The sequence below is a fragment of the Amblyraja radiata genome, chromosome 7 (assembly GCF_010909765.2).
Source record: "Amblyraja radiata isolate CabotCenter1 chromosome 7, sAmbRad1.1.pri, whole genome shotgun sequence".
NCBI classification, from domain to species: Eukaryota; Metazoa; Chordata; class Chondrichthyes; order Rajiformes; family Rajidae; genus Amblyraja; species Amblyraja radiata.
Genome location: NC_045962.1, coordinates 74,022,859 through 74,037,682, shown reverse-complemented (window position 1 = coordinate 74,037,682; position 14,824 = coordinate 74,022,859). Strand labels below are relative to the sequence as shown.

At 43.3% G+C, this 14,824-nt stretch overlaps 1 protein-coding gene across 1 annotated transcript in view; it reads left to right on the top strand.

Moving 5' to 3' along the window:
- The first annotated feature begins 1,014 nt into the window (after positions 1-1,014).
- Positions 1,015-14,824, top strand: part of arl5a (ADP ribosylation factor like GTPase 5A) — a 45,802-nt gene continuing 31,992 nt past the window's right edge. The window contains exons 1-2 of the mRNA XM_033024807.1: positions 1,015-1,307; positions 1,343-1,408. Coding sequence (XP_032880698.1) covers positions 1,363-1,408 — 46 coding nt within the window. The 5' untranslated portion in view covers positions 1,015-1,307; positions 1,343-1,362. The remainder of the gene's footprint in view (positions 1,308-1,342; positions 1,409-14,824) is intronic.

The window sequence follows — 14,824 nt, the reverse complement described above, 5'->3', positions numbered from 1 at the left end:
CCCTGGACAGAGTCGAGGGAGGAGGTATAGCGACGGGTGTTGCATCTTCTGCGGTTGCAGGGGAAGGTACCTAGGAAGGGGTACCATTCAGATAATAATCTGCCTTCGTTCTTGCCACCAAAGTGGATAACGTCACATTTATTCACATTACATCTGCCATGCTTCTGCCCACTCACCCAACCCATCCAAGTAACCCTGCAGCCTCATAGCATCCTCCTCGCAGCTCACACTGCCACCCAGCTTTGTGTCATCCGCAAACTTAGAAGAGTCTCGACCCGAAACATCGCCTATTCCTTCCCTCCTGCTGAGTTACTCCAGCATTTTGTGTCTATCTGCAGTTCCTTCCTACACATCACTCATCTTGCGTGACCTTACTGTGTTAAAACTGAATGTTGTACAACGGTGACACTACTTCAAAGGTATTTCATTGCCTTTAGGGCACTTTGGGGCATCCTGAAGGTGCAGTAATAGTGCCACGTTTTTCTTTCACTTTGCATTCTCTCAACCTCTGCCAGGTTGGCTGCACTTATGTCAAAAGTCATGACTCACCTGCTTTAGTTACATAAAATGTCATTAAGACAAGATATCACTACGGTGAACTATTGATCTGAACAGATTTCACATCACCAATAGGAACTGTTAAATGAATTATGCCCTTCCCTCAGTATTCTGATTGCATCCTTTGAGGGATTCCTTTAAAGGTATTCCCCGCGGCACCCTGCAACCAAAGTGTAGCGTGGACGCTGAGGCACGTCACCTGCTGGACGCGTTGGCACTGCCGGCACCGCGCAGACGTAGCAAGTGCAAGAAAGTCGCCGGCCGCGCAAATGCGTTGAGGATGCCGGCGCTCGGCAGCCGGCCGCACAGGCGCGCTGGAGCATCGGGACCCGACGGCGCGTCGGCGCCTGGTGTAGCAGGCCGCGCAGGCGCACTGGAGTGTCGGCACAGTCGCCGGCCGCGCATGCGCCATGGGGGTACCGGGACCCGGCGGAGTGCCGGCACCCGGGGCTGGCGCGCAGCCGCAGTTTGCTCTCAATGCCCGGTCGGCGAGAGTCGGAACGAGAAGGTTTGATCGCGGTTGTTGTCCCTCTTGGCCTCGCCAGGATGGCTCTTCTTCCCACCGGCGGCCGGTGTTAGGTACATCGCGCGTCGGCTGGCGCCTTGTGAACGGAGCTTCCCACAACCACGTCTTGGCTGCTGCACCGAGGAAGGGGGTGTTTTTTTGCCGCTGTAAACCGAGCTGCTGACAGCAGGCCCCGGGCTGTACCGGACTTGTGGCTGTGGCTGGCGAGACGGTTGCTACAGCCCACCTCCCCTCCCTCCCTCCCTCCCTCCCCACCCGCCCGCCTGCCCGCCTGGAGAATGGGAATCATCTTCACCAAACTGTGGAGACTCTTCAACCACCAAGGTGGGCCCTGATCCCGATCACATCGGGCTTCACTCAACGCATTCATGTTCGAGCTCAGCCACTCAGCCTCTCTGGACATTTGGCTCTGCCCAGTGTCATGCTGTTAATTTACTTCGCAAAGTCTTAACTTGATCTCCAAGTGAATATCCGCCACACTGTCACGACTGAATCCAGTGTGTTCATTGTCACGATTTCAAATCTATTCTCTCTTGAAACATTTCTAATCTGATTAATCTAGTTTTGTTCATTATTTGTTTCTAAAATTTGATATCTTCGGATTTTCAATGTATAATTCGGTAGCTTTCATGTATCTACTTGAAATTTCAGACTTATTACTGTTCATCCCCCAAATGTGCAACTGACACCGTCTTATATATAAAACTTTTTGTGCTATACTTTACCTATTATCTCTTTTGTGCTATTCACACGCGTTCTTATCCTGTATTTAAAGTCACCTCCCAGAATTGCAACTTTGTGTTATTTTTCTCACAAAAACTTTACGTTCCATTGCTATCACAGCCTTTTTTGTTCCTATACATCTAATATGCTGTTTGTTTCTAATGTCTTCTAATCTTGAGGCAGTCTAAACAATGAGATATCAATGCATGTGTTTTCTTGATGCTGCATATTGCTGCTACTTATTCTTTTTTTGTCATTTTGTGCCAACTTTTTTTTACAATATCTATGTTATCTATCATTTTTTTTTTTTTTTTACATTAAATATGCCTATAGTCCTGCTGGACTGCACTTTGGAAAAGTACAAATTATTTTACTTTTGCATTTTCCCTGGTTGCATTATCATTTAGGTCAAAGTGAAGTTCAGTTCAACTACAGTACATCTAACATGAGCATGTTTTCTGTCACATGTTTCATGAGTTTAAATGAACTAGCTGGAGTAGTGTTCTCTTTGTCCAGTGTGAGCTCATATTTACATTTAGGAGAATTGACAAAGAATAAAATTAAGAATTTAAGATTCTCCAAAGAAATGTCATATAGCATATGTGGTGATATAATATTTCCTGTGGTGGATGGAAGGAGTGTTGTAAACGTTGTTTATGTGTATTTATTTTTAAGACTTTGGAGAGTTCCTGCATTTCAGATTTGCTGAGAAGTCTGTGGGATAATGAGAGTGCAGCCTAGTTTTGGAGTGCAGCTTGTTTTGTTTAAGTGTTATGCTGAGTTGAAATTACGAGTGGTGCCTTAAATGCACAAGGTGTTTTATAGTTAAATATAATCAGAATGGATCTTTCTTATTTGATGACTTTGTACTTTAATAACGGCCCCTCCTCTGATAGGTTCAAGGTGATTTGGTCAAGTACTCTTGTCATTCCCTGAAGTAGATAGAATGTTATTTTCTTTCTTTACAATACTGAAATAATTGCTGGTGCTTAAGATACAGAAGATTTTTTTTAAACTGTCTTGTTTACTACATTTATAAAATTACTATTTAAAAAAACTACAGTAGTTAGCTCATGGGAAAAAATGGATAATTGTGTTTGGCTTCTGCTTATGTGAAAAAATGAAAGCTATTTTGCTCTATGATACTCGTATTGTATTTCTTATGCTGCTCCTAATTTTTCATGCAGAGTACTGTTACTTTTTGATAAAGAATTTGAGAACATGTATTATGAATAAACTGGAAATATATTTTAATTAATCTTAATTTCCTACTCTTCTTGAAAGAAGGTAAACCTTCAGGTTTGAAAATTAAAAAAACAACTGCAAATGCATGAAATCAGAATATACTGGGAATATTTTAGGTGTTTTCTTTCATCCCCAGTTTTAAGAACGACTCTTCAATTGAAACATTTACTTTGTTTCTCTTTCCGCAGATGCTGGCTGAAGTGGTATTGATACTGGTATTGATTTATTATTGTCATGTGTACTGAGATATAGTGGAAAAACTTTGCTTTGCATGCTAGCCAGACAACTGATGGCATCCATGAATGCAATTCCTTGCTGCCCAGGGCAGAGAGGTTGCCATACCAAACTGGTGCTTCTGGATGAGATACTGTACTTTCTATGATGCTTGTGTAGTAATTCATAAGAGTATTGGAGATGTGCTGAATTTCCTTGGGCTTTTGAGGAATTAGAGATGCTGACGTACTTTCATGGCTATGACCCCTAGTCCTAGACTCTCCCACTAGTAGAAACATTCCACATCCACTCTGTCCAAGCCTTTCACTATTCAGTAAATTTCAATGAGGTTTCCCCTCATCCTTCAAAACTCCAGCGAGTAGAGGCCCAGTGCCATCAAATGCTCATCATATGTTAACCCACTCATTCCTAGGATTCCTGGACCCTCTCCAGCGACAGCACATCCTTCCTCGGATATAGAACCCAAAATTTCTCACAATACTCCACCTATTGAAGTTGATGATCAGTTCCTTCATTTTACTAATATTGAGGGAAAGGTTGTTGTCTTTACACTATGCTATTAAACTCTCAGTCTCCTACCTGTACTCTGTTTCATCATTGTTTAAGATCCAGTCCACTACAGTGGTATAACATAAATTGTATAAATAATTTACACAAACGTATAAATTGAATTCGAGCAAAATTGAGTCTCACAGTCGTGAGTGTATAGGAAAATAACATTGCCACCCTGAGGATGTGTTCTCAGCCTTTACTATCCTCCCTCTAATATGGCCAAATTTTGCTCCAACCATTTACATGTTCGCAGATGATACCACCATGGTAGACTGGTTTTCAAAAAATTATGAGACAGAGTACAGGAGAAAATGGAGAGCTTAATATGATGTCAAGGAAACAACCTGAGTTTAGAAGAATGAGGGGAATCTCATTGAGACTTACAGAATAGTGAAAGGCTTGGATAGAGTGGATGTGGAGAGGATGTTTCTACTAGCGGGAGAGTCTGGGACTAGAGGTCATAACCTTTGAATTAAAGGACGTTCTTTTAGGAGGGAGATGAGGTATTTCTTTAGTCTGATGGTGGTGTATCTGGAATTCTTTGCCACAGAAGGCTGTGGAAGCAAAGTCAGTGGATATATTTAAGGCAGAGATAGTTAGATTCTAGATTAGTACAGGTGTCAGTGGTTATGGGGAGATGTCAGGACAATGAGGTTTCGAGGGAGAGATAGATTGAGGAAAGCCAAATTCTACTCTCATCACATAATCTTATGATCTTATGATCAATGTCAGCAAAACGATGGAGCTACATCAGTAGTGCTGAAGCGGAGATGGTCAAGAGCTTCAAGTTACTAAGTATGAATATTGCCAACAATTTCTCCTGGTCTAAACACATTGACTGCTTCAAAAGACTAAGGAAGTTTGATATGCCTCAAAAAAATCATACCAATTTGTATAGATACATTGTAGAAAGAATGCATCACAGTTTGGTTTGGCATCAGCTCCGCCCAAGACCGTAAGAAATGCAGAATTGTTTTTGCAGCTCAGTACATCATGCAAATCAGCCTCCTCCCCCTTTCCCCCTTCCCTCCATCCTACTGCCATTGACAAACTGCCTTGGGAAAGTAGGACCACTCACATTCTGGTCATTTGCTCTTCCCCCTCTCCCATCAGGCAGAAAATACAAAAGCTTGAGTGCGCATATCACTATATTCATGAACAGCTTGTTCCTCAATGTCATCAAACTCTTGCATGGACCACAAACACGCTAAATTGTGTATTCCTGATGTCATCCACTCCATCTACCTCTCTGTGGATCTTGCACTTTTTTTATCTGTACTTTTCCCGCAGCTGTAACACTATATTCTGCACTCTGTTTCTTTTCTCTTTGTACGACCTGTAAGACTTCTGCGATTTTGATTGTAATCGTGTGTGAATGTTTTTTACCTGATAGTATCCAAAACAAAGTTTGTCACTGTATCTCGGTACACATGACAATAAATCTATGCTACATCATAGTCGGGGACTGTGAATGCAGCTTTGAGGTGCTCGATGTTTTGATCCCTATTCTTGCTGATTGCAGGCTATGGGTTAGGAAGTCAAGGATCCAGTTGCAGTGAGGGATGCTGATTCATCAGTCTAGGAATATGGAGATGATTTTGGTTGGAATTATTGCATTGAAGGCCGAGCTAAAGGCAATAAATAGGAGTTTGACAGTTGTCCTTGTTATCCGGATGTTGCACGATGCCTATAAGGCTATGGAGATGGCATCTGCAATTGACCTGTTGCAGCTGTATGCAAATTGCAATGGATCAAGTCTGTCTGGGAGGCTGGAGTTAATGTGCAACATGATCAGCCTCTCGAAGCACTTCATAATGGAGGATGTCAGAGCCACCAGATGGCGGTCCTTAAGTGGGCATCGGAGATTAGTGTAGGGAGAGTTTAAAGATGTCCATGAATACTGCCAGCTAGTCTGTGCAGGTTTTGAGCACACAGCCGGGGACTCGCACCCAGACCAGTCACTTAGGTTCACTCTCAGGAAGGCCCATCTGATGTCTGTGATTGTGACTGTGGGTACAGACACACTTGACACTTCTGTGGCTATGATATCATTCGATCAACCTGCACAAATTGAGCTTGTGGATGAGGGATATGTTGTTGCCAACTATTCTGCCCGACTTTGCTCTAAATGTTGAATGCTTGAATCTTGACTGTTATCAGCATTTTTCTATTTAAAACCGCAGGTTTATTACATGCAGCTGGTTGCAGTTATAGATTTGGAAAAGTAGCTGGTAATACCAAAGTTATGTTACAAGCTGTGGGCTGTATTTAGACCGATTGTTATGACGATCATATCTTTGCGATGACAAGGTACGTTGGATGACTTCTTGGGCATCGTCATTCATCGATTGATGTAGTGGAATTGTATTCCATCTGTCATGCTGAAGTGATATGAAAACATCTGTAGAAACCCACGATACATGTTTGGATTTATGGTCAACTAGGTTTCATTTGAGACTGTATAAAAAGGCAGTGAGCTTCCTTCAGTTTCCTAATGAACCTGAACTGATGTTTATTAATTTTCTGGTAGAAATTGTTTTCATAATCTGAATTTGGAAAAATTGTTTCATCTAATGAGCATTTCTTGTGATCTCAGGGCATCGAACTTCATAACTGCAAAAATGCCTTGAATTGCAGTTGTTGTTGTAATGTCGGAAATCCAGCAGTTAATTTGCACAAATTGATGGGAATAGTATATTAATGTCCAGATAATCAATTTTATGACTATTAGTTAATTTTAACATACATTAAAAGCAAGAAAATAACTACAGAAAGGATAGGATCACTCAAGAATACAGGAAGGAATTTATGCTTGGAGTCAGTGGAGGTAGGCAAGGTACTCAACAGGTAATTTGCACTGCATTCATCAAGGAGAAGGATATGGAGAATAGCAAGATCCGTGTGGATTATGGGCCTGTCCCACTTAGGCGACTTTATAGGCGACTGCAGGAGACTTTGCAGTCACACATGGTCGCCACATGTTCGCGGGTGGTTGCTTGGGAATCTCCTTCGTGGTCGTGAGGAGTTCCCACATTTTGGGAACTAGTCGCGGCCTCATTATGGTCACTGAGAATTTTTCAACATGTTGAAAAATTAGCGGTGACTAGAATGAAGTCGCCATGGAGATTAGCGAGAATTCTCGAGCCGTAGGTGGGTTGCAAGGCGGTCCTAGTGGATTGTCAGGGGGTCGAAGGTTCTCGGAGATTCTAAAAAATCTGGGGATCTTTTAGATAGCAGTCCCCCGCTTGCCCAGGCCCCTGCCTTTGCGATGTGTTTGTGTGTGTGTGTGTTCCACTCTGACAGTCGCCGTTCCAGTTCCCAGTTTTTCAGGCGACTGCCGGCAACTTGACCAGCTGTCCGCGGAAAAATCGCCTATGTGGGATAGGCCCATTATGCTAACGTGCGCGGGCACTTTGAGATCAAGGGAGCGAGTGTCGGGTCTCTTGAAGAGCATTAAGTTGGATATGTTCCCAGGACCAGTTAAGATCGATCCTGGTTATTGAGAAAGGAAAGAGAGATTTCTGAGGCCTGATAGAAGATCCTGTGCGCTCACTAGCCATAGATGTGGTCTTGGGGGACTGGGGATAAGCCAATGAGTTTGTTTAAGAACAGAAATAGGGATAATCCAGGAAATTATAGAACAGTGAACCTCACATCAGTGGTTGTGAAGCTGTTGGAAGAATCTGGGGTTAGGATGTACTCGTATTTGGAAGAGAATGTTCTAATTAGGGACAGTCAGTATGGCTTTATGCAGGGCAGGTCAAATCTTGCAAACTTAATCGAGTTTTTTAAGGGGCTGATGGAGGTGATTGATGAGTGTGGACAATAGATGTTATATACAGAACTTTAGTAAGGTATTTGATAAGGTCCCTTATTGTCGGCTGTTCCAGAAGATTAAGATGTATGGATTCCATGGTGATTTGGTGATTCAGAACTGGCATAGTGGAGGGCAGTGATAAAAGGGTGTCATTCTGGCTGCAGGTCTGTGCCCAATGGTATTCCACAGGGATCCGTGCAGGGACCTTTGCTGTAGGCGATATATATAAATGACTTGGGCGAAAATATAAATGGGGTTGGGTAGCAAGTTTGCAGAAAACATAAAAGTTGGTGGAGTTGCTGGAGTGACGGAGGAACTGAAGGAAATCCACATTAGGCAGGAAATTGTGTTGGGTAGACTGATGGGACTGAAGGCTAATAAATCCCCAGGGCCTGATGTTCTGCATCCCAGGGTACTTAAGGAAGTGGCTCTAGAAATCGTGGATGCATTGGTGATCATCTTCCAATGTTCTATAGATTCAGGGTCAGTTCCTGTGGATTGGAGGATAGCTAATGTTATCTCACTTTTTAAAAAAGGCGGGAGAGAGAAAACGGAATTATAGACCAGTTAGCCTGACATCGGTGGTGGGTAAGATGCTGGAGTCAATCATAAAAGATGAAATAGCGGCACATTTGGATAGCTGTAACAGGTTCGGTCTGAGTCAGCATGGATTTATGAAGGGGAAATCGTGCTTGACTAATCTCCTGGAATTTTTTGAGGATGTAACTAGGAAAATGGACAAGGGAGAGCCAGTGGATGTAGTGTACCTGGACTTTCAGAAAGCATTTGATAAGGTCCCACATAGGAGATTCATGGGCAAAATTAGGGCACATGGTATTGGAGGTAGAGTGCTGACATGGATAGAAAATTGGTTGGCAGACAGGAAACAAAGAGTAGGGATTAACAGGTCCCTTTCAGAATGGCAGGCAGTGACTAGTGGGGTACCGCAAAGCTCGGTGCTGGGAATGCAGCTATTTACAATATATATGAATGATTTAGATGAAGCGATTCAAAGCAACATTAGCAAATTTGCATATGAGTCAAAGCTGCGTGGCAGTGTGAACTGTCAGGAGGATGCTATGAGAATGCAGGTTGACTTGGACAGGTTGGGTGAGTGTGCAGATGCATGGCAGATGCAGTTTAATGTGGATAAATGTGATGTTATCCACTTTGGTAGCAAAAACAGGAGGGCAGATTATTATCTAAATGGTGTCAAGTTGGGAAAAGGGGAAGTACAACGGGATCTGGGGGTCATTGTTCATCAGTCAATGAAAGTAAGCATGCAGATACAGCAGACAGTGAAGAAAGCGAATGGCATGTTGGCCTTCATAACAAGAGGAGTTGAGTATAGGAGCAAAAAGGTCCTCCTGCAGTTGTATAAGGCCCTAGTGAGACCACACCTGGAGTATTGTGTGCAGTTTTGGTCTTCAAATTTGAGGGGCATTCTTGCTATTGAGGGAGTGCAGCGTAGGTTCACAAGGTTAATTTCCGTGGAGGCGGGACAGTCATATGCTGAGAGAATGGAGCGGCTGGGCTTGTATACTCTGGAATTTAAAAGGATGAGAGGGAATTTTATTGAAACATATAAGATTATTAAGAGTTTGGACACGCTAGAGGCAGGAAACATGTTCCCATTGTTGAGGAAGTCCAGAACCAGGGGTCACAGTTTAAGAATAAGGGGTAAGCCATTTAGAAAGGAGATGAGGAAACACTTTTCACACAGAGTTGTGAGTCTGTGGAATTCTTTGCCTCAGAGGGCGGTGGAGGCCGGTTCTCTGGATACTTTCAAGGGAGAGCTAGATAGGGTTCTTAAAGATAGTGGAGTCAGGGGATATGGGGAGAAGGCAGGGACGGGTACTGATTGTGGATGATCAGCCATGATCACATTGAATGGCGGTGCTGACTCGAAGGGCCGAATGGCCTACTCCTGCACCTATTGTCGATTGCAGACAGTGAAGTTGGCTGTCAAAAGATACAGTGGGATAAAGATATGTTTGAGATAAAAGTGGGGAAATGCTTCCTTTCCCAGGGTGGAAATGTCAAAGATTAAAGGGCACAGCTTTAAGGTGAGAGGGGGAATATTTAAATTAATTGTGCAGGGCAATTTTTTTTACTGGTGCAGGAACGTGGTGGTGGAAATAGCTACGATTATGGCATTTAGGAGGTTTTTGGACAGGTATAGGAAGGAATATGCAGGGAATGGATAAAGTCCAGGCAAAATAATTAGTTGAATTTGGCATCAATTTCTTAGGCATCATGTTTGAGTCTTACAACATATTAATCATGAATTAGTAATAAAGTTGGATTTAGGACATTGATCATGCAATTTCTATTGCCAAAAGTGAGAATGTTGGAAAAACATGCATCTAATAGTATCTATTTTTAATATTGATTACCATATTTTAATTATCTAGTTTTGGCAGCAACTTGCACAGATGCTAAAAACTATGAGTTTTGGTTGAAAAGAGAAAGTACTTTGTATTACTTCATAAAAGCTTCATGGGTATGACTTCTCAGCTGCTGCACCATGTGGCTGATAGTTTATGAAAGTAAACCACTAAGTGGCACCAATAGCATGGCTTGTGGAAGGAATAATAGGTAAACCAGTTTGAAAAATGGCACACAGCCTGTTGAATATTTATGCTTAATGAGGATGCTTATAAAATGATTTATATTCTATTTTCAGCATCCATTGTTATCATTATCAATCTTGAATCTAGATTTTAAATCTCATGTGAACTGCTTACAATTTGTGTGTGACATTAGTGTACAATATCAGACCTTTGGTTAAAGCAAGAATGTTAAACTTTGTGGAGTTTTAATGCTGTGGGTTAAGGTCTCATTCATGTCTATCAGATGTCATGACATTATTATGAATTGAGTTTAAACGTTAATGCGGTCGTTTTTCTACTTAAGGGTTCCTTTTCTGAGAAGTCAGTGAGTACAGAAATAGTTAGCAAGAGGGACATTGGTGGAGGTGTGATGTGGACAGCAGCATTTTAGTTTATCGCAATCCTACACCAATGCTGCATTTTATTCTAAATAATATTAAATAAGCCTGAGTGTATGTAGCTGCTGTCAACTCTGTTCTTTAATGTATTAAAAAAGGATTTGAAGATTGTCACAAAATGCTGGAGTAACACAGCGGGGCAGGCAGCATCTCTGGAGAGAAGGAATGGGTGACATTTTGAGTCGAGACCTTCAGACTGATGTCAGGAGTGGGCGGGACAGAGATAGAATGTAGTTGGAGACAGTAAGACTGATGGGAGAACTGGGAAGGGGGAGGGGATGGAGAGAGAGGGAAAGCTATTTGAAGTTAGAGAAGTCGATGTAGCTGGGCTCATGCTATGCCTGCCTCTTTATATGGTACGTCGAACAATCACTGTTCCAGGCGTACACTGGCCCTATCCCCGAACTCTACCTCCGCTACATTGACAACTGCATCGGTGCTGCCTCCTGCACCCATGCAGAGCTCTCCCACTTCATCAACTTCATGACCAATTTCCATCCTGCACTCAAATTCACTTGGACCATTTGTGACTTCTCCCTACCGTTTCTGGATCTCACCGTCTCCATCACAGGAGACAAACTACTACAAACTTGTTGACTCCCATTCTTATCTAGACTACACTGCTTCCCACCATGCTTCCTGTAAAGACTCCATCCTCTACTCCCAATTACTCCGTCTACACCGCATCTGCGCCCAGGAATGAGGTTTTGGGTCAGGAAGAAAGATGCTCACCCAAAACAATCTCTGTCCATTCCCTTTCCAGATGCTGCTTGATCTGCTGAGTTCCTCCAACACTTTATTTTTGCTTAATTGTGATTGAGTGGTTATTGCTTAGATGGAGTCGTATTTCAAAAGCAGTATTTCAAAAGTATTTCCTCTTGGTTGTGCAGAAGAGGGGTGGGGAATAACACAACGATGTTTTCACTATTTTGTGATGAGAGAGCTGATTGTAAAGAAAAATAAGCTTGGAAGTTGTTTTCTTTACTAAGTTTCATTGTGATGTACACAATGCCTGTCCAACAGTTGTGCTGGGTTCGAGTGAGGCACACTTAATTGTCATATGTAATGTGTTCTTTCATTTTGAGTACACTCTGACTTCAATTCAATTAGTATTGACTTGAGAGTAGCAATCCAAGACTGATGGTTAACAAACTTCATTAAAGGGCCTGTCCCACTTGGGCGACCTAATCCGCGAGTTCTGACGAGTTTGCCCTTGACTCATACTCGCAGCATGGTCGACACAAGGTCGTAGGAAGTCTTCGGAACTCTCCTTCATGCTCGAGAGTGGTCTCCGCATCCTCTAGGTCTCAGCTAGGTCACGGCGGTTTGTTCAATATGTTAAAAAATGATCGCGAGTAAAAAAAGGTTGCCATGGAAAAAATCGATTATTTTTTTTACTCGTAGGTTTAGTCGTAGTAGGTCGGCATGTTAGTCTATTTAATCGAGGGTAGTCTAAGGTAGTCGTAGATAGTCTTCATCATAGTCAAAGGGAGATCGAAGGAGGTCGTCTTCACTCCCCACTATTTGGTGACCAATTTTCCCGTAGTTAGTCGTAGCTAGTCGAAGCTGGTCTTCAACATAGTCGAAGGAGGTCTTCTACATGGTCGAAGGAGGTCTTCACCATGTCTTTTTTCAAACTCTTCTAAACTCGCCAATTAGGTCGCCCAAGTGGGACAGCCCCTTAACTTGCACTGAAAATGTTGATCGCAATTCCCGACAAAAACTTCAAAGGCATGATTAGTAAGTTTGTTGATGACACTAAAATAGGCGATATTGTCGAGTGAAGATGCTATCAAGAATTACAATGGGATCTTGATCACCGCATCATGTAGGTCCAGAAATAGCTAATGGAGTTTAATTTACGTAAGTGTGAGGTGTTGCATTTTGGGAAGTCAAACCAGGGCAGTTTACAGTGAATGGTAGGACCCTGGAGAGTGTTGTTAAGTCAATGGATCTACGAATACAAGTATATAGTTGCCTTAGAAACATAGAAACATAGAAAGTAGGTGCGAGAGTAGACCACCAGGTCCGTCGAGCCCGCACCGCCATTCGCTCATGGCTGAACACTAAACAGACACACTTACCCACAAACAGTAGACACAAGACACAGAACACAAGACACTACCCTCCCCTTTATACCGCTATCACCCCTCTCCACCCCAAGAACCTCGCGATCTCCTGGGGGAGGCAAAAAACCGGATAAAAACCCAGGTCCAATTCGGGAAAAAAATCCGGGAAATTCCTCTCCGACCCCAATCCAGGCGATCGACACTTGTCCAGGAGATCACTCAGGTCTTACTATACTAACCATACCTAGGTCCATATCCCTGCCCTCTCCCCGTAGCCCCTTATCCCCTTGGCAGCTAAAAAAACATCTATTTTAGTCTTAAATATATTTAAAGTTTCTGCTTCCACTGCTCCCTGGGGCAGTGAATTCCATAAATTCACCACCCTCTGGGTGAAGAAGTTCTTCCTCATCTCAGTTTTAAAAGAGCCCCCCCTTATTCTGCAACTATGTCCCCTAGTTCTAGTTTCCCCGATCATTGGGAACATCCTCGGTGCATCCACCCGATCAAGGCCCCTCACGATCTTATATGTTTCAATGAGATCGCCTCTCATTCTTCTAAACTCCAAAGAGTAGAGTTCCAGCCTACTTAACCTTTCCTCATATGTCAATCCCCTCATTGCAGGAATTAATCTTGTAAACCTTCGCTGCACTGCCTCCAGGGCTAGTACATCCTTTCTTAAGTATGGACCCCAGAACTGTACACAGTATTCCAAATGTGGTCTCACTAATACTGTGTACAGCTGCAGCAAGACCTCCGTGTTTTTATACTCAATCCCCCTAGCAATAAAGGCCAAAACTCCATTGGCCTTCCTGATTGCTTGCTGCACCTGCATACTAACTTTTAGTGATTCATGTACTAATACCCCTAGATCCCTTTGCGTTGCATTACAACGCAGCTCCTCCTCATTAGAAAATAACTTGCCCTATCATTTTTTTTCCCAAAGTGAATGACTTCACATTTATTAGCATTAAAGAGGCATTGCAAGTAAATCGGTGGTGGTCATGAAGAAGGTTTTTGGCATGTTGGCCGTCAACAGTCAGGGAATTGAGTATATAAGTTGGGATGAAATATTACAGTTGTCCAAGATGTTGCTGAGGCCGAATTTGGGCTGTTATTTTTAGTTTTAGTCACTCTGCCCTGGGAAGTAAGCCATTAAGCTGACAAGAGTGCAGAGAATATTTACAAGGATGTTGACAGGTTTCTCGGGCTTGAGCTATTTGGAAATATTGGACTTTATTATTTGAAATGCAGGAACCGGAAATAAATAGATGAGTATAAAATGTGACGGGAATAGATCGGGTGAATGCAGTCTTTTTCCCAGGGTAGGCGAATCGAGAACTAGAGGGACTAGATTTAATAGATAGAATAGAATAGAATGCAATTTATTGTCATTCAAACCTAGGTTTGAACGAAATATCATTTCTACAGTTTTTTACATTACAAAACAATCCAAGACTCACACTTAACACAGTTTACATAAACATCCATCACAGTGAGTCTCCAACATCTCCTCACTGTGATGGAAGGCAAAGTCTTTATCTCTTCCCTTTGTTCTTTCTCCCGCGGTCCAGCAGTCCAACTGCAGTGTCGAGGCGAACTGGGGCTCCGATGTTAAAGCCCCCGGCAGGCGGTGGTAAGTCCTGAGGCCGTTTAAGCCACGCCGGGTGATGTTAGGCCCCAGCTCCATGTCCTTAAACCCGCGATTCCAGCGGGAGAAGTCGCCGTTGCGGAGCTTGGAAAAACGGTCTCCCACCAGGGACCTGCGAGCTCCCGATGTTCCCGTCCACCGGGTCTGCGGCCGGTGCCTCCGAACTCCAAAAGTCGGGCCGCAGCCGCACGCCACCACAGCTCTTCCCGCTCCAAAGTTGGCCAGCTCCGCGATGTCAGTTCCGCAGGCTCTGCAACTGGAGCCCTCAGGTTAGTCCCGGCCGGAGGTCGCCGCCGGCTCCACGATGTTTGGCCCAACGACATCCGAGACCCGACAGGGAATAGTCGGGTCTCCGCACAGGGAAGAGATTTAAAACGGATTCCCCCACAGCCCCCCCACCACCCCCCACATATACACAGCTAAAAAAATTAATAAAAACTAA